The sequence below is a fragment of the Amia ocellicauda genome, chromosome 8 (assembly GCF_036373705.1).
Source record: "Amia ocellicauda isolate fAmiCal2 chromosome 8, fAmiCal2.hap1, whole genome shotgun sequence".
Classification (NCBI taxonomy): domain Eukaryota; kingdom Metazoa; phylum Chordata; class Actinopteri; order Amiiformes; family Amiidae; genus Amia; species Amia ocellicauda.
Window position 1 is genome coordinate 27,364,835 of NC_089857.1, and position 26,975 is coordinate 27,391,809.

At 40.5% G+C, this 26,975-nt stretch overlaps 2 protein-coding genes and 1 long non-coding RNA gene across 3 annotated transcripts; 2 read left to right on the plus strand and 1 right to left on the minus strand.

Annotated features, from left to right (window-relative positions):
* Positions 1–1,111: 1,111 nt before the first annotated feature.
* LOC136754758 (uncharacterized) lies at positions 1,112–4,263 on the minus strand. The gene is made up of 4 exons (XR_010817589.1): positions 4,152–4,263; positions 3,178–3,232; positions 1,749–1,847; positions 1,112–1,308 (listed from the first exon to the last, which is right to left on the minus strand). It is a non-coding gene; the product is annotated as an uncharacterized LOC136754758 (long non-coding RNA).
* Positions 4,264–5,916: 1,653 nt separating this feature from the next.
* hspb9l (heat shock protein, alpha-crystallin-related, b9-like) lies at positions 5,917–6,996 on the plus strand. Its single transcript, XM_066710876.1, has one exon. It carries the CDS (start codon positions 6,081–6,083, stop codon positions 6,726–6,728), a length of 648 nt encoding a protein of 215 aa, XP_066566973.1. The 5' UTR covers positions 5,917–6,080; the 3' UTR covers positions 6,729–6,996.
* Positions 6,997–25,362: 18,366 nt separating this feature from the next.
* LOC136755247 (ATP-sensitive inward rectifier potassium channel 1-like) lies at positions 25,363–26,699 on the plus strand. Its single transcript, XM_066711723.1, has one exon. It carries the CDS (start codon positions 25,369–25,371, stop codon positions 26,473–26,475), a length of 1,107 nt encoding a protein of 368 aa, XP_066567820.1. The 5' UTR covers positions 25,363–25,368; the 3' UTR covers positions 26,476–26,699.
* The last annotated feature ends 276 nt before the right edge of the window (positions 26,700–26,975 follow it).

Sequence of the window (26,975 nt, forward strand, 5' to 3'; positions counted from 1 at the left end):
GGGTCATGGGCGGCCAAGGCTCATTGATGCACGTGGGGAGCGAAGGCTGGCCCGTGTGATCCGATCCAACAGACGAGCTACTGTAGCTCAAATTGCTGAAAAAGTATATGCTGGTTCTGATAGAAAGGTGTCAGAACACACAGTGCATCGCAGTTTGTTGCGTATGGGGCTGCGTAGCCGCAGACCAGTCAGGGTGCCCATGCTGACCCCTGTCCACTGCCGAAAGCGCCTACAATGGGCACGTGAGCATCAGAACTGGACCACGGAGCAATGGAAGAAGGTGGCCTGGTCCACGAGTTCAAGGTGTTGACCTGGCCTCCAAATTCCCCAGATCTCAATCCAATCGAGCATCTGTGGGATGTGCTGGACAAGTCCGATCCATGGAGGTCCCACCTCGCAACTTACAGGACTTAAAGGATCTACTGCTAACGTATTGGTGCCAGATTCCACAGCACACCTTCAGAGGTCTAGTGGAGTCCATGCCTCGACGGGTCAGGGCTGTTTTGGCGGGAAAAGGGGAACCTACACAATATTAGGCAGGTGGTCATAATGTTATGGCTGATCGGTGTATACAAAAACAGAGTTTAATAATATGCTCACATTATTTTTGTATACCTAGTGAGAACAATTGACACAATCCATGAAATTACACAGAATAAACCAAGAAGCTGAGTTGTAATAGGCACTATGAGAATCCTCTATTCAGGAAAAAAAAAAAAAAAAAAGCTCATTGTCCATTTAGGTACACGGACTGGACTGAGCTTTCAGGAACCCGCTTCCCTGAGATTTCACAACATGTGATACTTATACCAACCTGAATATTGGCCACACTGAAGACATCCAGAAACACACAAAGGGATCTGATGGTTATGGCTAAGTTGATGTTAAATTGGCATTCATTTATTAAATTATGCCTACTAACACATTAAATCCTGGTATTCATAAATGATGATGTGCCTCTGTTCCACAGACATACGTCTGAAAAGCACAACAGCTCCCTCTACTGCACACTGTGGAGCAGTTATTGAAGCTAAAACCAAGATTTCTGATGACTACAAAGCATGCCGAGATTGTTCCTCATTTATAAACAAAACAGACCACAATACCAGACTTTGAAGATGATCCAGATCTATGGACTTACTACTAAACCAAATCTCATAGATCAGTTTTATTTTTAAGTCTTATTTTACAAATAAAGAACATTTAAGAAATACAAGCATTTCTACAAAGACAGATGTACAGAGCCAATTTCTTCATTGAAAGAAACATTTCTAAGCACAGTTCATTTCAGGATGGAGTCATCACTGGCTGTTGAAAAAGTAGAAGAAAACAGACTGAATTAAAACTATAAGGTAAGCAAAGATACATTCCTATCTTCCCTCCCAACAGAACACAATTCATATATGGATCCCAAACAAGTGCCCAGAATACAAGATCCTGATTGTTTTCTACCACCAATACAGAACAGAATGGTGACCTATCAATATATAAAAAAAAAAAATCTGAATCCAAAATTACCTTGCATCAAATATATTACAAACATTTAAACATGAAACCATTTATGGTTTCCAAATGGTTTCTGGGAAATATTGCCCTGCTTCATCCAAACTGCAATCATACCAATTACATGTATGCAATCAATCACATAGATAGGCGCCTAACAAAGGTCAGAGTGTGTGCATTTATATGTATAGATCACTGAGCTATGTGGAGAAAAGGAAAAAGTGAGAGATCTCGACGACACTTACCTTCTGCCAGCTGTCTCGCGATGCGCTCTGCCTCTTCACGGGCCACTTTCTCCTCCGCCTCAACCCTCCTCTCCTCCTCTGCAATGGGCTTCAGATAGTCTGAAAGATTGAGCACAAGGCAATTCAAATAGATAAACACTCTGCACATTAGTAGTTATACTGCAATTGCCATACCATTTAAACAATCTACATGCTACTGAAAATCATAGCAAGAGACTGTAGTAGATTAGAAATAGCACATGGGAGGTACTGAACGGCAAGAGGCAATTTAAGGAGAAAGAATGAAAGTCTATGCTGATTCTCAACCTTGGTCCCAGAGTACCCTTGTCTCTTCAATTTTGTGTTCCAGCAGACATCTTTAAATTAGGGCATTTACGAAAACCATGAGCTGGGTGATTTGTTTAGCAACTGACAAATGAAACAGGTTAAATTATGTAAATTTATTTCAGGCTGTGCATCAGCTGGAACAAAAAGTGAAAACTCCCCATGACCAAGGGTGAGAACAACTTCTTTAGGCAACAACTGAACAGAGAGATATACTTTAAGTCCATCAGGGGGTGGTAAATATATGTAATGCACTTTTAATGCAACTACATTTAGAATAGGTTCTCAGTTTTGGTCACTGCAGTGTTTAAAAAGTATTGCATCAATAGACAACCAAGAGTGGCAAAACATTTGAATTCCCAGATAATCTTTAAAAACACATTACACATATTTGGGACTGAAGTCCACTACACACAAGCATATAAGAGGTACAGATAAAACTACACAATTCACTACAATCATTAATTGGGTAATTGAGTACAGTCCAGTTCCAGTTTCATATAAGGCCAGTAAGCATGTCTGTCAAGTAAGCAGGTTGAATATATAAATTGGACATTATTCTTGGAATGTGTTGCAATTTAATAAATAACAGGTAGTGGAACTAAGACTCAATTCGCAAACAACCCACATTTGCACCTGCCATTCCTATACTGTTGGTTCTAATTGTTCTACATCCAGGCTTTCAAAGCAGAGCTGTGAGAAAGCTAATAAGACACTTTTCAGAATTACATAACCAATTTAAGAGGGGGTGGTAGACACTGAACTGTATTCTACTTATGAAAATATACATTTCATTTGAGTGACTGCGTTACAGAAAACGAATGTACTTTGTCATGTTTATAAACTTTTTCTTCACAGTGGAAAAGTCTACCGTGTTTATTGCTCTCACCTCTATCCTTCGTAAAAAATTATAGGTCATGTAGCCTATTTTGTTGCATCACCAATCAGAAAATGTATGCACCAAATTCAGACCAGTCCAAGATTCAAAAGGGTGACAGTGTTGAATATACAATACCAAAAAATAAGACAACTTATGCTGTTCACTAAAAATGGGAATCAAGAGAGCAGAGCTTTCATATCTAAGGTTTCATAATACTGGACTCACCATATCTCTTCTTGCCATAGATCATTCCAACAAGCAAAGCTGACCACCTGGCCGTCTGCAAACAGAAAAGAAACACGAAACTCATTTTATAGTAAATATGTGTTTGTCGTTAGCATCTGGGATTCAAGTTTGATATGATTCTGATTTTTATATTACACTACCTATCAATCTACCTAAATCATATGACCTACAGGTACAAAACAAAAAAGGCAACACTGGATTGCTACAATATGTAACTTTAAACCACAATGATCTCAGCATGTACAACTTACCTTTATATTTATTTAGTGTTGTATTTAAACGCTTTAAATAATCAATTGATTACTTGTACATAAGGTTTGAAGCTAGTTTTCTACGAAAATCGTGAATTAGGATAAATATACAATAAATATATTACACAGCAAGTGACGTATTGAAACACAGAGCTCAATTAGCAAATTGAAATGTGTTCAGTTCTGCAAAGATGCAGTACACTGCAGATGCCAAGCAGTGCAGGCATTAGAGCTCAGTTTTAATAAGGTCATCTCAAAAACTAAAATTTGTTTCTAAAATACATTGCATATTCACAAAAAGTAAAATTCCCTCGAAGTAATAACCTGAGACATTAACAACAACAAAAATAAGACAGGTTATTTCAAATTGACCTTCCTGCTGTATTAAGACAAGTGTATCTGACGCAAAAAAAAATACCTAATCACTTCAAATACAGAGCTCAATAAGAAGCAGTATTAACTCGTATAACAATATTGAAGGGAAACTGATATTGGGTTTAAATCTACTTAACTGACCTTGGTATAACGATCTCTCACTGCAGACTCGGGGCCTACACTACCCCGCAAATGACATTGGCGTAAAGCCCTGCTTAAAGTAAGTACCAATAATTAACGCACATTTAAATCAGAATTAACTTCATTTCTAAAATATAATTAGGTCTGATAAATATCCAAGTGGCAGCATTCACTCTTGAAACCGACCTTAATGAGCGGCGAGACCTGCACTGGAGGAACCATCTTGATGCTTTCCGGCAGCGAACGGTGCGCGAGGATTGTAGGAATGATGGGATTGAAAACGCGCTGACGTAATGACGTCCAAAAGCGTCTGTTTTTAAGCCAATGGCCTCCGAGAATACGTTCCCAGTGAGGAGGGTGCTAAGAGCCATTGAACATGAACGTAAATACGACATGCATATACATACACACAAACACACTAACTTTAAAAAGCATCACATCTCCGCATGTCGATCACATTAACATAGTAATTATTTGTGTTTATGAATATCACTTAAAACTTGCATGTAGCCTAATGTAATAGGCTACCATTTTTGTTAAAATGGTAGAATAAAAATACTATTGACGATGAAGGAGGGCACAGGGCAGTAAAAATAGAAAGTTCCTTATTTTGGAAGATATTTTGTCACTTCTTTCGGCTGACTTTAAATTGAATACTTATATGTTTGGATCTCTGTGATCAATTGGAGGTGGAAAGTATTCCTTACTTTCTAAATACTCAATGGGGTTTAATTATTCCCTAGGTGCTCAAGACACTCCTTGTAATTATTTAAGATAATAAGATATGTAACATTTCCCCTAACTTTGTAATCATTATTTTATATAAAATGTATCTAATGTATGTATGAATAGCACTTGAAACTATATTTGAGGACTGTAATGTATGAATAATATATTATCTAAATAGTGAATGTGTAGGATTACATCTGAAACTTTTTAATGCAGTACAGTATTCAAATGAGAATTTAATACTATGAAACCAAAAGCACAGATATTTTGAACTACACTACTGCAGGTAACCTTAGCTTGAAATAAAGTTGCTTCATTTCTGTTTCAGTCCTTCAGTTAATTGTTGCTATGTTCACTTTCAATAAAACAAAACCAAGAGCCAGAGGCATTTGGTGGTCACACTTCAATACTCTAAGCATCCCGTTTTAGAACATGACTGAACTGACATAATCATTTAATTTAATCCTGACATACATTAGAAACAACTAACAGTGGAATGTTCATGAAGCTTCTGTAATAATAATAATAATAATAATAATAATAATAATAATAATAATAATAATAATAAAAGTAACTATTAATAGATTAAAAATATTTTAAACAAAAAGCATAATTTTAATAATGTGTGTAGATTACCTTCTTCTTGTGCATGTATCAAAGCAATGCATTAACACAAGACAATTCCTCAGGTCACTGTATATAAAACAAGTGTGTGCCAGAAGCATTTCACAGTCACCCAACAATTCTCTGTGCTTCCTGTTTTAGAACATGACTCCCCACTCTTCAGAATGTACCTGGGACCAGGGGCGGTCTGGGACCAAAAAACAGACCAAAAATGCTTCTGCCTATGCCTGGGACTGATTGTATTTACTGTACATTGTAATGCTTTGAAAAGTTTTCTTATGAAAAGGGTAATTCTCCCTGTGTAAGGGTATCTGCTAATAAATAAATACATGCCTTAATAATAATAATAAAAATAACTATTAATAGATTAAAAATATTTTAAACAAAAAGCATACTTTTAAGAAATGTGTGTACATTACATTCTTCTTGTGCATGTATCAAAGCAATGCATTAACACAAGACAATTCCTCAGGTCACTGTATATAAAACAAGTGTGTGCAGGAGCATTTCACAGTCACCCAACAGTTCTCTGTGCTTCCTGTTTTAGAACATGACTCAGCTGACGTCATCACTTCCCTCCAGCCTGACACACACTAGAGAGCGCTGGCACTGAGAGGAATGTTCAAGATGCCTCTGGAACACCCAGTGGGAGGATATAAAAGCTGGGAGCACTGACTGCTGAGGGATAAATACTCAGAGCAGACACTGACAACTGCAATCCCAGAGCAAGAAGAGACCAGACTGTCTGGACATTCACTGAAGATGCTGTGCTCCCGTGTATTCCAGCCTGCCTTCAGCCCATTGATGGATTTCCACTGGCCGGTACGCAGCCTCTGGCCAGAGACCAGACCCTTCCACATTCAGCTGGAACAGGAAATGCTGAAACATATGCAGGAGATGAGGAGCAGCCTGAACATCATGGGACAGCTTCATGAAAGGATCTTTCGGGAGATGGAGGGTGCTGACCAAGGTCCAGCTTCACTGGCTGTCAATCCCGTTTCCTACAAGATAGAGAAGGAGGGAGAGCGCTTTGCTGTGACACTGGACACTAAGGACTTCTCCCCAGAGGAGCTGTCTGTCAAGCAGGTGGGCAGGAAGCTGCGGGTGAGCGGGAAGCAGGAGAAGAGGCAGGAGGATGGGAAAGGCTCCTACTCTTATAAATGCCAGGAGTTCAGACAGGAGTTTGAGCTGCCTGAGGATGTGAAGCCCGACGCCGTGACCTGCTCTCTGTCTGACGGGCAGCTGCAGATACAGGCTGCCAGGGTGGCGCTGCCCAGGGAGGTGGAGAGAGACCTGCCCATCGACAGCAGCCCTGCTGTGAAGACCCCGATGTCCCAGAGCTCAGAGGCAGAGGGCAGCAGTGCAGAGAAACTGAGTGACCAGGAGAGGGCAGGCTCTGCCAAGGCCTGAACTTTTTGTTCTGGGCTTTGAAAACTAAGCATTCAAAATTATACTAATTTTCATGCTGGAATTTAAAAAGCTGAAATAATCATAGATAATGCAAATAATCAGTTTCCTATAAATGTCTCTTCAATATTTTCAATATTATTTTCAAAGGACGGAACTTATCACTGAACATCATTGATATATTGATATTGCCAACAAATGTAATATAAAAATGTTTACTTAAAGATGTTTTGTAATAAAAATTGAATGTTTAATTTATATTGTTTCTCTCTGACTTTCCAGAATTAAAAGACAGTGTTTGTTATATGTACATGTACCAAATAAAAAATATTTTTTGTACAGTTTTGGTGTCATTGATGTTTTTATATGTGCTTTAAAATGAAGAAAAAAATGTACAAAGGCGTTCTATTTATTTTTATTTTTAAATGTGTCTACCTTGTACGAAAGTAATGCATTGACATAAGAAAATGCCTCCAGTCACTGTAAACCAAATACCACAAGTATTCTTTAATTAGTCTTAAACTAATACAGCCCTACAGAACTTCTATTGTTCAAAACTTCATGACGTGGACAGAAGTAGAGTAGTTTCATAAAGGATTTATTTCCAACTTACTCTGAAACATATTACACTTTCAATTCTTTAATTATTATTATTATTATTATTATTATTATTATTATTATTATTATTATTCTTGGCACACGCCCTTATCCAGGGCGACTTACAACATAAGTGCAAAAATACAGAGAAGTACAAGGCATCAATCATTACAAGTTCAACTTAGCTAAAACATAACAATTCAAAATACATTTTACAGATTACAATTTACAATTTACACAAGTACAGTAAGAGACTTCCTACATCCTGGACAGTGAAAGCTAAGTGCTGTCAAGATGTAGGGTTACAGGCGAGGGCTACGGGAAAGGGAGCAAGGAGGAAAACAATCAAGAACGCGAGGAGCATAATAAAGCTGAAGTGCTATCTAGCAGGGATAGAGGACTAATATTACAAGTGCTGTCGGAAGAGATGCGTCTTGAGTAAGCGCCAGAATGAGGTCAAGGACTCTGCTGTTTTGACTTCGGTGGGCAGGTCGTTCCACCACTTAGGGGCCAGGGATGAGAAGGAGCGGCTCTGGAGGAAGGGGAGTGGAGAGGAGGCAGAGTTAGTCTTCTGGCACTGGAGGAGCGCAGTGGTCTGGAGGGGATGTATGGAGAGACGAGTGTCTGAAGGTAGCTTGGTGCAGTGTGGTCGAGACAGCGGTAGGTGAGGGTCAATGTCTTGAACTGAATGTGTGCCGGTATCGGGAGCCAGTGGAGGGAGCGGAGCTGTGGAGTAGCGTGTGTGAATCGGGGCAGAGAGACACCAGACGAGCCGCAGAGTTCTGGATGAGCTGGAGCGGCGGGTAGTAGTTGCAGGCAGGCCGGCCAGGAGGGAGTTGCAGTTGTCCAGGCGGGAGAGGACCAGGGATTGGACGAGTAGCTGAGTCGAGTAGTCAGTGAGGAAGGGACGGATCCGGCGTATGTTGCTCAATACAATACAAAACATTTTGAATATAAATTGTATGTAAGCGTCACATGTTAGATTTAATCTCATTTCGTATTATTTGAATGTTTATTTTCTGTGAAAATGTGCCTTTAATTGTTGGTGAGAGAAAATATGAGGGTTAAGCCTTCAAAACCTTGGCCTTTGATTTGTTTTTGTTTTTCATGATTTCACACTCTTGATTTGTTTGTGTGTGTGAAACATTGAATTTTGAGCAGTATTACAATCATTGTTGTTTCTGTCTGATGGGCAGCTGCAGATACAGGCTGCCAGGGTGGCGCTGCCCAGGGAGGTGGAGAGAGACCTGCCCATCGACAGCAGCCCTGCTGTGAAGACCCCGATGTCCCAGAGCTCACAGGGCCACCAGGAGGGAGCAGCCTCCTCCAGGGACTGAATTTATATATCATAATCTCTCTGAATCATGAGATTTGATATGAAAACAAAACATTTAAAATTATATGAGCTTTAATTATCTTTTCTAAATATGTAACCTTACACAAACAGTGCAATTGAAATTTTACATACACATGTTTTTCTAAGGTAATTTTAATCAATAAAGTTTTAAATGTTTACTAAAGGCATATGCTGTATAAAAATAAATTATTGATAACGTAGTATTTCATATATTTTGCTCTTGTTAAAAAGAGTTGTTTTGTAAGTACTTAAACCAATAAAATATACATTTCCTATATTTTTGTTGTCTGACATTTTAATGTTTAAATAGTTAAACACAGTAATAGTAACCATTTATAGAGCACTGGAAATATTAAAATGAAAACACTGCAAAGTTAATGAAGCACTTCACCAAGATGGTTAAATAAACAGTACTTTAGATTGTCCTGGCATTGAGCTCTGTTACTATATTGACATCCTTTTGTCATTGACATACAGACATGGCCAAAAGTATTGGTACCCTTCCACTTTAAAAAAAAATCACAATTTTCGATAACAACGTAGAAATTGAGAAAAGTATTTGGTATCCACCATTCTTTATTTCACATTCAATAGAACAGAAACTTTGCTTTTGATTTATGAAGTAATATATTACTTTAAATAATAAAACAAATGGCATGGACAAAAATATTGGGACCCTTAACCTTATATTTCGTTGCACAGCCTTTAGAGACAATAACTGCAATCAAGCACTGTCTGAAGCTCTGAATGAGATTTCTACACTTCTCAACTGGTAGTTTGTCCCACTCTTCTTGAGCGAACTGCTCCAGTTCTCTCAGGTTTGATGGGTGCCTTTTCCCATCTGTGGGTTACAGCTCTTTCCACAGATGTTCAATGGGATTATCCTGCTGGAGGACCCATGACATGCGACTGAGACACAGCTTTCTGACACTGGGCTGTACGTTTCGCTCCAGTCTTTTGATTTAACTTTTTTCTGCCATGGAGCCCATTTTCATTCAGACACCAATGGATGGTGCGACTTGAAACTGTTGCACCTTGAGCTTGAACGTTGGCTTGGATCTGTTTTGAGGTTTTCCTTGGTTCTTTCTCCACCATCGTAACAATCCTTCTCTTCATTCTTTGGTCAATTTTCCTCTTGCGGCCACGTCCAGGGATGTTGGCTACAGTCCCATGGGCCTTAAACTTCTTAATAATATTGGCAACAGTGCTCACAGGAACATCAAGCACTTTAGAGATGGTCTTGTAGGACCATGCTTGGCTATTACCTTCTTTCTAATCAGATCAGATAACTCTCTGGTTTTCCTTCTCTTTTCCATGTTCAGTGTGATACATGCAGTGACAAAACAGCAGAGTGAGTACTTTTCTGCATTTAAACTGGCTGAATGAGTGATGACACCTGTGATACTAATTAAAAGAGAATGGTCTGCTTGAGGTGTCACTACAATACAATTATTTCATATAACTTCTAAAGGGTATCAATAATATTGTCCAGACCATTTTAGAATGTCTTTATAGAATAAGCAAGAATTCAGTTATTTCACCTTCAGTCTTTTACCTGTCAACATTACAAATAAATGGGGCACTTTCCTATTCATTTTGTGATATAACAAGAATAATTAAATCAATCACCTGTTACTTTGAAGAGGTACATAATATATATATACACTACCATTCAAAAGCTTGGGGTCACTTATAAATGTCCTTGTATTCCATGAAAACATACATGAAATTAAGTTAGAATAGGAAATATAGCAAAGTTAATAGGAACTATAGTGATTTTTAATTGAAATCGTAATTGTGTCCTTCAAACTTTGCTTTCATCAAAGAATCCTCCATTTGCAGCAATTACAGCCTTGCAGACCTTTGGCATTCTAGTTGTCAATTTGTTGATGTAATCTGAAGAGATATCACCCCATGCTTCCTGAAGCACCTCCCACAATTTGGATCGGCTTGATGGGTACTTCTTATGTACCACATGGCCAAGAAGAAGACGAGCTGCTTGGTCTGCGCCTCACGAACCCCTCAAACTTAGTTTCGTCTGTCCATAACACTTTTTTCCAGTCTTCCTCTGTCCAGTGTCTGTGTTATTTTGCCCATCTTAAGCTTTTCTATTTATTGGCCAGTCTGAGATATGGCTTTGTCTTTGCAACTCTGCCTAGAAGGCCAGCATCCCGGAGTCACCTCTTCACTGTTTATGTTGAGATTGGTGTTTTGCGGGTAGTATTTAATGAAGCTGCCAGTTGAGGATCTGTGAGGTGTCTGTTTCTCAAACTAGACACTCCAATGCATTTGTCCTCTTGCTCAGTTGTGCACCGGGGCCTCCCACTCCTCTTTCTATTCTGGTTAGAGCCAGTTTGCACTGTTCTGAGAAGGGAGAAGTACACAGCGTTGTACGAGATCTTCAGTTTCTTGGCAATTCCTCACATGGAATAGCCTTCATTTCTCAGAACAAGAATAGACTTATGAGTTTCAGAAGAAAGTTCTTTGTTTCTGACCATTTTGAGCCTGTAATTGAACTCACAATTGCTGATGCTCCAGATACTCAACTAGTCTAAAGAAGGCCAGTTTTATTGCTTCTTTAATCAGCACAACTGTTTTCAGCTGTGCTAGCATAATTGCAAAAAGGTTTTCTAATAGCCTTTTAAAATGATAAACTTGGATTAGCAAACACAACGTGCCATTGGAACACAGGACTGATGGTTGCTGATAATGGGCCTCTGTATGTCTATGTAGATATTTGTAATGTGTCAGACACTAACAGGGGTGGATTCAAGTGCGTACTCAACCAGAAGGAAGGCAAAGGCAAAAGTACAAAGAGGACATCCAACAATTGTAGTCAAGAACAGTCCTGAGATAAATTGATTGGGCAGACAGGCAAAACAAGTAGATCCAAAGAGGGGGATCATGAGTAGAAAGTGAGAGGTCAGAAACACTAATGGTCAGGCAATATGGGAATGCTTAGGAGTGACTCTGGTAAGTCAACAAAACTTAGCAGTGACTGAAGCACAAACAGGGGTGCACGGCAGAGTGGAGACAGAGGAGCTGGTAGGGAGAGGTAGAACCAATGAGTGCAGAGGGTTATTGGTACAAGTGCACAGGGAGATGAGGAATGTTAATTGGATGATTGCTAATTTGGAGAGGGAGACTGGGTTTTATTTGGGTGATGAGGATGACCTCAAGTGGTGAACAGGGGAAGTGCAGAGAGCAGGCCGTACAATATTCCATTACAAATCAGCCGTTTCCAGCTACAGTAGTAATTTACAACATTAACAATGTCTACACTGTATTTCTGATCAGTCTGATGTTATTTTAATGGACAAAAAAAAAGCTTTTCTTTCAAAAACAAGGCAATTTCTAAGTGACCTCAAACTTTTGAATGGTAGTGTATATGTATATATATATATATATATATATATATATATATATATATATATATATATATGTAGAAATACATGTCTTAAGTAAACCTTTTGTTACTTTTCTGCAGACCTGTCTTGAATGTTTAATAAAAAAGAGCTTAAATCATAATCACCCAAAACAGAGTATAGATATGTGTAAATTAAATGTCACAGAGAAAACTGGCACAACAGGTTATGATGGATGGCACCAGCTGTGCTCAGCAACAGGATAAAACACGTACTCCAGAACCAACAGTTACAATTGGAATAAAACTTTGTGAAGAGAAGACTTGAAGAGAGACTTGTTGGTTTAATTGTATTTCCATATTTTGCTCTTTGTATTTGTGTGTGTTGGACTGAGCTTCCTTTTATATATATGTCACAAGCTGCAGGTGGTCAGCAAAATGTGAAATACAAATGATTACGCCACCCCGTTTAACAAGGGCGGGGAGCTCGTACCACCCAGATTTAGCCCAGCACAGGCACAGACCTGGATCCCAGAACACCACAAAAGGCACAGGTAAGGTTTGACAATTTATTTTATACAGTAAGTGCTACGAGGTTGTTAGTAAGAAACAAGAATCACAGTTCAGTTGCCTAATTGATAAGTGGTTTCTTTTCCTCAACAGACAGCCGTCTCAGTGGACACTGCACAAAGGAGGGGCAAGGACAGTCTCTTTTGGAGGCAGCACAAAAATGGGAGTTATAGCACATATACTGTATCTTAATTGACTTTATCTTTGCTTCACTAATCTGTAACAATGCATGGGTTACTTACCTTCACCCTGGAGAGCCCGCCTCCCCCATCTGCCGTTCGCCAAGTCTACCATCATCCACCAGGCAATGTCGCTGTCCTCTGGTATCAAAACTGTCATTCTTTAGGATCTTCGCTGCTGTCCCACACTGTCCTCCCCTCTAGCCCAAGTTCTTAACCCGGATTGTGGCAGCTGCACTGGTTGTTCCACGTCGACTGACTGCTCTCTGACTCCAGCTGTTAGCCTACATAGCCCTGCACTGCAGGTGAGGGACGCAGGTGATAACAATTAGTATAGGAATGTGGGTAAGTCCAGGTAGGAATGTCTATCAGGAGCGTGCTCGGCCAAGAAGAAATATAATAATAATAATAATAATAATAATAATAATAATAATAATAATAATAATAATAATAATAATGTAGCATAAGGTACACTTATAAATTTCAGTTAAGGAAGTGAATTTAAGTATCACCTTATCAAGAATCCTAGAATCTTGTAGAACTCAATTTCTGCAATGATTGGACACAGACACCAATTCCAAAGATATAAATTCTCAAATATTATTAAAAACAAAGATAAAATGTAACACGACACTAGTTATACATAAAGGGAAAAACTAATTAAAATTCACTCAAGATCAACAAATCAAAGACAAATCACTTCTGTGACCAAATCAAAGACCATGGAATCGCATATGATAACACACAAATCGTTACACAAAATTACAAACACATTGACAACAATACCGGTTAGTAAGACGAAGGTGAGTCTCTCATTAGTATTGTTACTCGGACATTAAATAACTAATGCAGGTTAGTATTTATGTCAAATAACTTCTCGTTATATATATCAGTCTCATTTACGTTTGGGTGCCGAGAAAGATTCTATCATTTCTTGTAACCACAATTCTCCCTAACTAATTACTGTTCAATGATTAAGGATAGGCAGGGCCACCTATAATCTAGTGTCTATTAACATGTGTCAATTTCAGACTAAACAGTTAAACAGGAATGAGAAGATATTTCTCGGCGTTGACAGATTTTATTTCTAAAATTGTCAAACAAAACAGTTTAATGCAACACACATTTATATTTAAGAAAATACTAAATGATATTACACATTCTAAAGTGTATGACTCACAGAATAACGTTTCTAATTGATTTCTCAAAATGTCATGAATGATAAACTCCAAACTGTTAAACTTATCTGAACTTCATTGCAGAGAGGCCTCTCTGGCTTCGGGCTCAGATAACAGCACACGGCACGAGGTCCGTGTGGTTGGGAACAAAGGCAGTCCGGTTCGGCTTTGTCCAATAACTCCACTTCAGTTGATGCACCTAGAAGTTGGGGTTTCGCGAAACAGAGTCTTTTCCAAACAGATTTTCCACTGGTTTGAAGGCTCCAAGGTTGTGCACAAAATCTTCTTTGCAAGCAGGGTTTCCACCGTAGTTACTTGAAGACAAAGTCTTTGAGGAAAGCAGGGCCCTGTTCGTTTCCAAGGGTCAAGTTTCTTAAGACTCAATAGCTATTTAAATGACTGAACACTTTCGTATTGCAGTCGACTTAGTCAATTGTCCAGCTGTAAAACTCCACTGATCAGGTGGGTAGAGGCGGGCATGCGCAGGTTCTAAAGTTCTTTAACTGAATAAAGTTCTTTAAAGAATTCTTCGTACGGCTCAATCTCCTTCTCCCAGTTTGTCTCTTCTGTTGCCGGCAAAGACTTAATTGGTTTCTGGTTCCGGTTCTGGCAACAGAGCTACAGGTTGAGCTGTGGCAGCGAGTTACTGGTTCAGGTGAGAGATAGAGAGAAAGTTGCCGTGCGCTAGCTTTTATGCCCGTTAGATCAATAGACTATTGGTTCTTGAGTTTGTGAGATTGGATTTTGGTTTCAGCCCCCAGTGTCCTATTGGAGGAGCCTCTATTTATGACTGATGTCAATCCATGCCATCTTTCGGAAATGCCAGTTGGCCTGGGTTCGTAGCTCTGTTTCAGGATTTCGGCTCTCGTCCACTTCAAAGAGTTTTATGACCTCCAGGCCCTATTCCCCAGACATTTCACAGCAGGGATTCCAAGCCATTTGGCCCATTCTTGGTGCCATCCTCCCAAGACTACCACTTTGATATAGAACAGTTCATGTGCCGATGAGCTCAGGAAATTTGATAACTTTGGGGGAGAGGTCTTTTTTAGATCAGAGCTTCAGCTCAGAGCTAAAATGCTCTATCAAAATACCCCCCCCCCCCTTAACGCTACAATAATAATAATAATAATAATAATAATAATAATAATTAAACCCAATCCAATCAACACAGCAATATTACTGCAACCAAGTAATAAGTATGTAATATATAAATTAGGAAAGTAATAAACACATAAAAAGGAATAAAGTGAAAATAACATCAATGAAATACTAATAATGTGATTAGTGTGCCAAGTTGTGGCACCGTCCATGACATTCTCCCCCACCAGACCAGTCATCGTCCCCAACAATCCCCTTACTAATCTAAGATTCACCCCCTTCCCTATAACACAAGTTTAACCCACAAGTTTGGTCACTGTGACCTATGGACTGGTTCTCCATCTCCCTCTGGGCCTACAGGAGAAGGCCTCCATCTCTACCTACCTCTAGGTCTTGGGGTGCCACTGTACTCTTCCATCGGCACAAGAATAAACAGCACTCAGATGCTGGTGGTGACTGACCACCCACCCCTCCAAAGTCTGCAGCACTGCTGGCAGAAAAGCCCCCATGGCCATATCCACCGGGCACAATGCCTATCCACCAAACATCAAAAAGATGTGTGCATTAACTCAGGAAGCTTCTCTGGCAATTTGTCATGCTCGGCCTCACCCAGAGCCCCCAACAAAAATCTGCAGGAACTGCATGATGATTTTAAGTCAGGAAGGACCAAAATCCATAAGGAATGTTTCCATCACCTTGAATCCATGTTGTGAAGAATTCAAGCTGTTCTGGAGGTAAAAGTAGGGTTCCTACCCGGCACCTAATTAAGTGGACACTGAGTGTATATGGATAATTGTTAGGCCTCTATAGTGACAAGAGGTCAATAGCAACAACCTCCTGAGGGTACGAGGTAGCTATATGACCATGGGGGCTCCCTTCTACGGCCACTCCTTTACCCAGGAACACTGAGGGCATTCCACTGTCCAGCACTTTGAATTCTCCCCTATACCATGCCTTCAATATTGCATCACTAACTTCAATTGAATTGGCTGTTGCACTATCAATCACTATCAATCAATGACATTATTAAGACAATTAAAGGAGCTGAATGCGGTGATGATTTCTTATGGTGCATTGCCATTTCACTTTGTCACTCTAGTTTGTCCATTCTCAGTAGATTTTCATTTTCAGAATTTCCTGACACCCTACAGTTACTCCAGTTTCCATTCTGCTATATTAAATAGATAAGCCTTGATAGACATATGTGTATATGATACAGCACCATGTATTGTTTGTAGACAGACTACACAAATAGTAGTTTGGCTTGTGCATCATGCAGGGCTTGAGACTAATGTTTATGAAGACAGAAAGACAGAGAAATGTACCATGTTTGGGGCAGGGCTCTTTAGTTAAAGTTCTGGTTAGAGTCCAAGAATCTGATACACTGTAGTTTTGAGCTCTGGAACTGATGGCTCCCTGTTTTTCTAGGTGACTGAATTCCCTGAGGCCAGGTGCCAGTCCTTCAGCTGCGCCATGAACTGCCTGAGCAAGTTTCCTTGAGTCAGAGCCAGTGCAGCCATCTTTATAGGTGAGGAGATCAGAAAAACCTGGCAGGATATAGGGTCATAATTGAGCTCACAGGGGACATAGTAGCATGAATTTGTATAAATAAGGTGTACTTCACTGTAAGGTGAACTACAGCTCTGGAAAAAATTAAAAGACCACTGCAATTTTTTTTCTTTTTTATCAGCATCTCTATGTGTATGGCAGACATTCCATTCCAGTGTCTGTTGAATTCCAACACAGGCACACCTCATTCTACTGAATGAGGTACTGATTAGGTGATCATCTGAAACAAATCTTATTTAACAAAGTATACAGTGAGGGAAAAAAGTATTTGATCCCCTGCTGATTTTGTACGTTTGCCCACTGACAAAGAAATGATCAGTCTATAATTTTAATGGTAGGTGTATTTTAACAGTGAGAGCCAGAATAACAACAACAAAAAAGTTATAAATTGATTTGCATGTTAATGAGGGAAATAAGTATTTGATCCCCTATCAATCAGCAAGATTTCTGGCTCCCAGGTGTCTTTTATACAGGTAACGAGCAGAGATTAGGAGCACTCTCTTAAAGGGAGTGCTCCTAATCTCAGCTCGTTACCTGTATAAGAGACACCTGTCCACAGAAGCAATCGATCAATCAGATTCCAAACTCTCCACCATGGCCAAGACAAAAGAGCTGTCAAAGGATGTCAGGGACAAGATTGTAGACCCACACAAGGCTGGAATGGGCTACAAGACCATCGCCAAGCAGCTTGGTGAGAAGGTGACAACAGTTGGTGCGATTATTCGCAAATGGAAGAAACACAAAATAACTGTCAGTCTCCCTCGGTTTGGGGCTCCATGCAAGATCTCACCTCGTGGCATTTCAATGATCATGAGAACGGTGAGGAATCAACCCAGAACTACACGGGAGGATCTTGTTAATGATCTCAAGGCAGCTGGGACCATAGTCACCAAGAAAACAATTGGTAACACACTATGCCGTGAAGGACTGAAATCCTGCAGCGCCCGCAAGGTCCCCCTGCTCAAGAAAGCAAATGTACAGGCCCGTCTGAAGTTTGCCATTGAACATCTGAATGATTCAGAGGAGAACTAGGTGAAAGTGTTGTGGTCAGATGAGACCAAAATCGAGCTCTTTGGCATCAACTCAACTCGCCGTGTTTGGAGGAGGAGGAATGCTTCCTATGACCCCAAGAACACCATCCCCACCGTCAAACATGGAGGTGGAAACATTATGCTTTGGGGGTGTTTTCCTGCTAAGGGGTCAGGACAACTGCACCGCATCAAAGGGAAGATGGATGGGGCCATGTACCTTAAAATCTTGGGTGAGAACCTCCTTCCCTCAGCCAGGGCATTGAAAATGGGTCGTGGATGAGTATTCCAGCATGACTATGACCCAAAACACACAGCCAAGGCAACAAAGGAGTGGCTCAAGAAGAAGCACATTAAGGTACTGGAGTGGCTTAGCCAGCCTCCAGACCATAATCCCATAGAAAATCTGTGGAGGGAGCTGAAGGTTCGAGTTGCCAAATGTCAGCCTCGAAACCTTAATGACTTGGAGAGGATCTGCAAAGAGGAGTGGGACAAAATCCCTCCTGAGATGTGTGCAAACCTGGTGGCCAACTACAAGAAACGTCTGACCTCTGTGATTGCCAACAAGGGTTTTGCCACCAAGTACTAAGTCGAAGGGGTCAAATACTTATTTCACTCATTAACATGCAAATCAATTTATAACATTTTTGAAATCCGTTTTTCTGGATTTTTTTGTTGTTATTCTGTCTCTCACTGTTAAAATACACCTACCATTAAAATTATAGACTGATCATTTCTTTGTCAGTAGGCAAACGTACAAAATCAGCAGGGGATCAAATACTTTTTTCCCTCACTGTAAAAACCACTGCTGTGGTCATCACAATGCTATTGCAATAGGACCAGCTCAATGGCAAAAACAGTGCTAGTAGTACCTCAAAAGTAATTGGAATCAAAAAATAACTATTGACTATGCCAAAAGAGTTGAAATGGAAAGTTTTGAGTGAGGAAAAGAAGGGTTAAATTCTGGCTTTACTGGCAGAGAAACCTGACCTCGAGGCAACACTTCTTGGAAACATGTGACTGACCCTGCCCACAGAACCACATGTCATGCTTCCTATAAAAGCTGTTAACTTTTGCTCTTCAGAGAGACTCCACTCAGGTGGAGAGCTTCTATGTCAGGGCTTTCCAGGCCGGGCATGTCAAATAAATACATTATCCTCTGGGCTTGAAGACTTCAATTCTTTACCTGGATTCAATACAAGTGTAGGTCAGAAATTAAATTGGTTTTTGATATGGGTACCATGAAGAAACCCCTATTTGCATGTCTGGTAAATTATGTATGTCTGTTTGAAGTATATGCAAGCAATGTATATAGACAATCTGAATTTTGTAACACACAAATGTTTCTAATAAAGATTAGAAGAGAAGCAATTCATCTTTCCTCCACTCGTAACCAGGAAAGACTGGCATGCATGCTGAGAGCTCTACTGTAGTAGGCGACCACCCTGAGAGCTCTACTGTAGTAGACGACCACCCGCTCCCCCGCCGGTCCGTTTTAGGAAAGGACCACCCCCACCCCGGTGTTGCTGGCATCGGTGTCCAGGATGAAAGGCGAAAGGAGCTTTGGACAGGGCGTTGTGGAGTTGGGAGAATTGCAGGCATCATCCCACTGAAATCGTCGGCCCTTCTCTGTGAGGCGATGGAAAGGCCTGGCGATGTGGGCAAAGTCCTGGACAAAGCAGTGGTAGTAGGAAGCCAGCCCCATGAAGCTGCGGAGGCCAGTGACGGAGGTGGGGGTGGGCCATTCCCGTACCGTGGCTACTTTGGCTGGGTCTGTGGCAACTCCCTCCGGCCCAACAACATGTTCTAGGAAGGCGACTCACCTCTGCAGCAGCTCACACTTTCGGGGGTTCAGACACAGACTTGCCCGGCGGATGTTCTTCAGGACACGGCGGAGGTTGGCCATGGCTTCAGTGAAGTCGGGGCATGCACCAGGAGGTCGTCAAGGTAGAGGACACACTGGGACCGCAGAATGGAGGACAGCACACATTCCATTAGGCACTCGAAGGTGGCAAGCGCGTTTCACAGACCGAAGGGCATGACTGTGAACTGCCATAAACCCTGCCCTATGGAGAAGGCAGTCTTTGGGGCGGGCTTCCGGTGCCATCTCTACCTGCCAGATGTTCCCTCAGCCGTGGATCTCCGATTTCTGTGACGAGGCGTTGGGGCTCCCTGGGCCGCCCGACTCCCCAGAGGTCGTGCTGTCTGGAATCCGACCTCTCCTCGCCAGCTGGCCTCGGGGGGTTACTCGGGTCCCCAGAGTCGCCTGTCGCTGGCCCTCCCAGGAGAAGGGTAGCATTGTACCCGATGTAGCTGGAGACTAAGCCTTGCAATTTCCCTCTCAAGCTCCTCTAACCTGGCTTCCAGTAAATTCTTCAGCTCCGTCTTCTCCTGTTTAGCCGAGTCCGCTAGATTCTGCATGTAACCTTCCATGCTTCCTGTGAGTAAGCAAGGAAGGCTCCTTATTTCTCACGTGCTCTTATGGCAGTGGAAAGAACTGCCACAATAGAGAGGAATAAGGGGGGGTTACTCTGACACAAGCAGATGCACTCATAGGAGAGAAGGAGATCAACATTAAAGTGAATACAACACCAAGGGAAATGGACAGATAAACTTATGACAGAACACAAAAAGGGGTGAACTCACATTTGAACAGTAAAAGAACAAGTAGTTACAGTTCAGGTCCATTTCCCACCAGACCCTGCGGGGCTTCTGCATATTGATGAGCCTGGGTGGTTCCGACTGTCCGTGACTGTCACTGTATGATAGGGCAAAATGCCCACATTAGGTCTTTTGCCCCTGATGCCATATGGGTGGTTTGCCCCATTTGAGCTTCAGAACAAACATTTCCCACAGTGGTGTATAAAGCTTTTATCAAACACTACCATCATGTTAAGCACAAACTCTTTTGATGCTGCCAACAGTACCAATGAGTTGCCAGGTTGAATTGAAAAAAGAATATAGAAACCAGGAGAGTGTTTCATGCTGAGTCAAAGGGACGGGCTGTGAAGAGGAACTATTGATGTTAAGCATTGTGTTAGTGAATGGCTGAAGAGCCTGCTTGGCCGGTACAAGACTGGTTGAATTAAAAGAAGTAAAGAGGCAAGAAGTAATGATGAGTTATTTTATTGTATGAGTAATTGCATTACCATGTGTTACTGTTTCTCATCTCTTTCTTTTTAATTATTCCTTGCAATCGGAATACCTGAAAGTGAAGAAGAAAAGTTTATTGCACATTGTTTTTGTGTTGTAAAAATATTAATTATAGCACTTACCTGCAGACCCTGGAATCAGCTCCTTGTCCTAGCGGTGAGGTCCCATTTGGAAGGGTTTGGTGCAGAGTTGGGCACAGATACCTGAGGGGCAAATGAAATGTGTATATAGTGATTGCAGTATCAGGTGATTGGGAAAAACAAATTGCCCTTGAAAGGCACGTGTGCATTTTCTTACACCTCCTGATCGGAAGCGGAGTGCCCTGGTGCCACTAGAGGGAAGAAGAGCTACAGTTTAAAGCCTGTGAAGAAGGGCTTTCACTTGCAGGTGGTGACACTTACCTGGACTGAAGTATTGGACTCTTTTGTGTACTTGAAATTGAGAGATTCACAGTAAGCAAATACTTTTTCTGTAGCTTGATTGCTGTCCAACAGTGCTCACCAAACAACTTGACAGAGCTTGAACAGTTTTGTAAATTGAAATATTGCTAAATTCGTGGAGTATGGTGTGTAGATAAGTGAAAAAAATCCTAATTTAAATGCATGAAACACTATCACAATAAAATGTGAAAACGGTTCAAAGGGGTTTAGGCTTTCTAATATATATTCTCATATTCTCTGCATCTTTCCAATACTTATTGGACAACTTGTATTTGATTGTGTTATCAAACTCCCTAAAATTCCTAAACTATTAAAATATCAATCAAGATGAACAAAGCCAATTTACAGGTGCTATACTACAACAATGATAGAGGTTACTGCTGTAATTTGAAAGTTAATTTGACATGGTTAAAATCTTTTTGACAGTTGAAAGTTTAAGTAATCACTGGAAATGACAACATTGTTTACCTTTACTGTTCAGGATTGGTAAAGCTAGGGTGTGTAATCCAGAGAGGCTAGCCGTTAGCCAGCTTGTTTTGAAAGCACAGAGCCCGCCCTCGCCCCAGGGGTGTCTCCAAAGCCACGCCCCCTCTATCACACATGAACACAGAGCACAGTCTCAGCGCCAGGAGAGACGTGTTGGTGCAATCGATCGCAATGGTTTCTGATCCCCTCATGTCTCATTCGCAGGTTAGACATTACAATAATAACGAACGTAAACAACGTATTTACGGTTATTATGTTTTTTAAAAAAAGAAAGAAGGAGCATAAGGAGCTACGGCTCGCGCTCGCTCTGCACAGCGTCAAGGTTCCCGCGCTGATGACGTGTGATTGTCTGCGCGAACAAGTTGCGCGGCGGTATGCAAATATAGATTGACAGACAGGAAGGACATCCGGACCGAATGCAATGATTGGTCGATCATTTTTTAGTCCTGTCCCTTCCACAGAAGATTATATATATATATATATATATATATATATATATATATATATATATATATATATATACACACTCACCTAAAGGATTATTAGGAACACCTGTTCAATTTCTCATTAATGCAATTATCTAACCAACCAATCACATGGCAGTTGCTTCAATGCATTTAGGGGTGTGGTCCTGGTCAAGACAATCTCCTGAACTCCAAACTGAATGTCTGAATGGGAAAGAAAGGTGATTTAAGCAATTTTGAGCGTGGCATGGTTGTTGGTGCCAGATGGGCCGGTCTGAGTATTTCACAATCTGCTCAGTTACTGGGATTTTCACGCACAACCATTTCTAGGGTTTACAAAGAATGGTGTGAAAAGGGAAAAACATCCAGTATGCGGCAGTCCTGTGGGCGAAAATGCCTTGTTGATGCTAGAGGTCAGAGGAGAATGGGCCGACTGATTCAAGCTGATAGAAGAGCAACTTTGACTGAAATAACCACTCGTTACAACCGAGGTATGCAGCAAAGCATTTGTGAAGCCACAACACGTACAACCTTGAGGCGGATGGGCTACAACAGCAGAAGACCCCACCGGGTACCACTCATCTCCACTACAAATAGGAAAAAGAGGCTACAATTTGCACAAGCTCACCAAAATTGGACAGTTGAAGACTGGAAAAATGTTGCCTGGTCTGATGAGTCTCGATTTCTGTAGAGACATTCAGATGGTAGAGTCAGAATTTGGCGTAAACAGAATGAGAACATGGATCCATCATGCCTTGTTACCACTGTGCAGGCTGGTGGTGGTGGTGTAATGGTGTGGGGGATGTTTTCTTGGCACACTTTAGGCCCCTTAGTGCCAATTGGGCATTGTTTAAATGCCACGGCCTACCTGAGCATTGTTTATGACCATGTCCATCCCTTTATGACCACCATGTACCCATCCTCTGATGGCCCCCACAGTCACCAGATCTCACCCCAATAGAGCATCTTTGGGATGTGGTGGAACGGGAGCTTCGTGCCCTGGATGTGCATCCCACAAATCTCCATCAACTGCAAGATGCTATCCTATCAATATGGGCCAACATTTCTAAAGAATGCTTTCAGCACCTTGTTGAATCAATGCCACGTAGAATTAAGGCAGTTCTGAAGGCAAAAGGGGGTCAAACACAGTATTAGTATGGTGTTCCTAATAATCCTTTAGGTGAGTGTATATATATATATATATATATATATATATATATATATATATATATATATATATATATATATAATTTTACATTTAGACCACTTAAAGTATTGATTGCTATCAGGATGTGAAGAGACTTTCAACCAGTATAACAAAAAATGTTGCTGGAAAAGATTGCACACCCTACCTATAAAATAGAATTCAAAACACACAGGGTTGGGGAGCAACGGAATACAAGTAGCATCGTTATGTAATCAGATTACAGAATTTATATACTTGTATTCTCATTACAGTTCCTCCTGTCAGACGAGTATTGATTACTGATACTTTTTAAAAAGAGCAAGAGATTACTGATTACTTCTAGATCACTTACATGAAAGTGTGCAAGTGTACGGAAATTGTCCGAATCTGAAGGGACTCACGGATAGTATTTTTGCAACATAGTTTTTATTTATGTGTCTCTAGACAAAGAGCGGCTGATTCGACACCATTGAACAACAGGCAGCAGAATGGAAGTAACACACAGTTCTACCACATTGTGCCAACATAAATTAGGTTTCTATAATGCTGTGGCAACACTGTGTGTTAACAGGGATTTAACTTGTTGAAGTACAGGCAATTGTTCACTTTCAAAGAAGGAAAATGGAACAAAGTGCAAAATGTGTCCACCACGGGACAATGTACGGTCTCTAAAGGAATCAACTTAAAAAAAAAAAAAAAAAAAAAACATCTGGAGGTAAGATTTTATTTTTTAAATGTGTGCAGCCTTAATAGAATTATACTTGACATGATAATAAATACGATGCAATAATTACATATTTTTATGAAAGCATAATAAGCAAAACTGCAACACGGGCATAACCAAAGTGTTGTCAATAGTTTGGAATTGCAGTACGTTATCCTATCCAAATTTAAGATAAATCCATGTAAATTACAAATAGTTCCTGTGCATCCTAGCTGGTTCTGTGATCTTAACAATAAAATACTTAATATAATACCAAAATAACAACATACAACATGTTAATAATCTAAAACAAAATAAATCGCATAAACTGAATAAACTCGTCCTAACCCATGCGGTTCTCTTTAACTGGGGATCCTAACATGTCAAACCTTTAAACTTTTACAAATCAATAGATATCACTTAAAAGAAGGTAAGACATCAATAATGTGTTAATTGCAGAAACAAGATGCATAACATTCATTGATACTTAAAAAATACCGCCTTAATTGCATTGAGTTCAATGTGTGTTTTTGGTGCCGGGTAATTTGAAACTTGTGACTGCCTTTCTCATGGATAGAAAAATGCAATGCATTTAAATCCCCTTTGTTGTAGCAAGTTGCTTGATCCGTGTATCTTCACAGATAGAACAAAATAAACTGTAGACTTTGTACGCATTTAAAGTACTTACAATTTAGAGAAGACACCTGTTTAAGTTTTCAAGAAAATGCGTTTCACATATCACTGATTAGCAGAAAACAAACCATGCGCCTGCATTAAAATGACATTGAATGAGATACACCTATTACAAATGAGATACATTATTGATATGTCTGATTTATGTCGGTTTGTAAAAATGTAAAGGGTATCAAAATGCAGTTTCACTTGTTTAAAAATGCATATGCTACAAAATGCAAAGTACAATATGCAAGACAATTAAACAAATCTTAATTACCATTTTAATTGTCTGTACTGTGGATAAAAATTAACTATTTCAATACGTCATCCATATTAGAATGTCTAGTACATTTTGTTTCAGTTGTTGAATTTATATGCTTTTGGGGAAAATAAATATTCCAAAAGTAATCTAAAAGTATTCTGATTACGTTACTGACTTGCATTAATGTACTGGAGTAGGTTACAGATTATTTTCAAAACAAGGTAATCAGTATTCTGTAACAGAATACTTTTTAAAAGTAACCCTCCCAACCCTGATTACACACAATCTTACCCATTTCTGTTTTTTTATTATTACATCAGAACCCGACCTGAAGATGATCAAGTACTTCAAGAAACACATACATGAACACCTGGAAGAATGTCGGATCAGGAGGACCAGACTGGTGTCTAAGGATGGGCACTGCAACATAGAGTTCAGCAGTGGGGAGTACCACATACTCTTCGCCTTCTTAATGGATTTCTGGAACACGTTCGTGGAGATCCGCTGGCGCTACGTTCTCTTCATCTTTTCTGCCTGCTCGATGGGCAGCTGGTTCACCTTCGGGCTGCTCTGGTACTCTGTTGCGAAGAACAACGGTGACCTTCTAGAGCAAAACCCCCCTGATAATCATACCCCTTGTGTGTACAATGTCCATGGACTCACCTCCGCTTTCCTTTTCTCTCTGGAAACACAGACAACCATTGGATATGGTTACAGGAGTCTGACAGAAATTTGTGGGACAGCAGTCACCCTACTCATTACCCAGTCCATCATAGGGGCTGTCATCAACTGCTTCATGTGTGGAATAATTTTGTCCAAAATGTCCCTGCCCATGAAAAGAGCCAAGACTGTCTCCTTCAGCCGGACTGCAGTCATCAACAAGCAGGGAAATAAGCTGTGCCTGCTCCTGCGGGTGGCCAACCTACGCAAAAGTCTTCTCATTGGGAGCCAGATTTATGGAAAGCTCCTGACGACCTCTTTGATTCCTGATGGGGAAACGATCATCTTGGACCAAGTGAACATCGACTTCACGGTAGATGCTGGTAAGGACAACCTATTCTTCATTTGTCCTCTGACGCTGTGCCACGTCATTGACAAGACTAGTCCCTTCTTTGAGATGTCTGTGGACACACTCCACATGCAGGACTTCGAACTGGTGGTTTTCTTAGATGGTACGGCCGAACCCACCAGCTGCAGCTGCCAAGTACGGACTTCCTTCCTCCCGAGGGAGATCCAGTGGGGCTACACCTTCCTGCCCATAATTTCTCGAACCAAGGAAGGCAAATACAGGGTGGACTTCTTCAACTTCAACAAGACCAAGCAGGTGACCACTCCACACTGTGCCAAGTGCTTCTACAATGAGCATGAACAGAAAGGAAAGGACAACCTGGGTTTTGAGGAGATTGAACCCAATGATGCAGCTGATAATACAAACCTGTGAAGCCCAGGATCTAAAAGGGAAGAACAGGTATGATTGGAGGAATATGTGCATTTATACGTAATTACAACAGGCATGGGGGATAGTCTGCAAGAACATTAGAGCATGTGTTTTGTCACTAGTTATACCAAGCTAAAGTTAAACCACTGACTTTGAAGGGGATGCTAAATTATTTACAATGTCTAGACACCCTAAACAAGACAATACATTGGAACTTTTTAATTATCTAACTCATACACTACCGGTCAAACGTTTTAGAACACCTCCATGTTTCCAATTGTTATTGAAATGTATGCAGTTTAATGTCTCAATGTACTCAATAAAACAAAACAAATAAACAATTGGAGATAAAAAAGAAATCATGGAATAATTTTATTTGACAAAATGTAACCCCTTAAGCTGACAAACCCCTCTGGTAGCCTTAAAAGGGCACCAAATCCTGTGATATTTGCCAAGTGTTTGGTATGTTTGGTATAACGATGTGAAGCATTCTCTGATGTGAA

What these genes read in the sequence shown, in the direction of transcription:
- LOC136755247 (XM_066711723.1), top strand. Translation starts at nt 25,369, where the DNA reads ATGATCAAGTACTTCAAGAAACACATACATGAACACCTGGAAGAATGT.
- hspb9l (XM_066710876.1), top strand. Translation starts at nt 6,081, where the DNA reads ATGCTGTGCTCCCGTGTATTCCAGCCTGCCTTCAGCCCATTGATGGAT.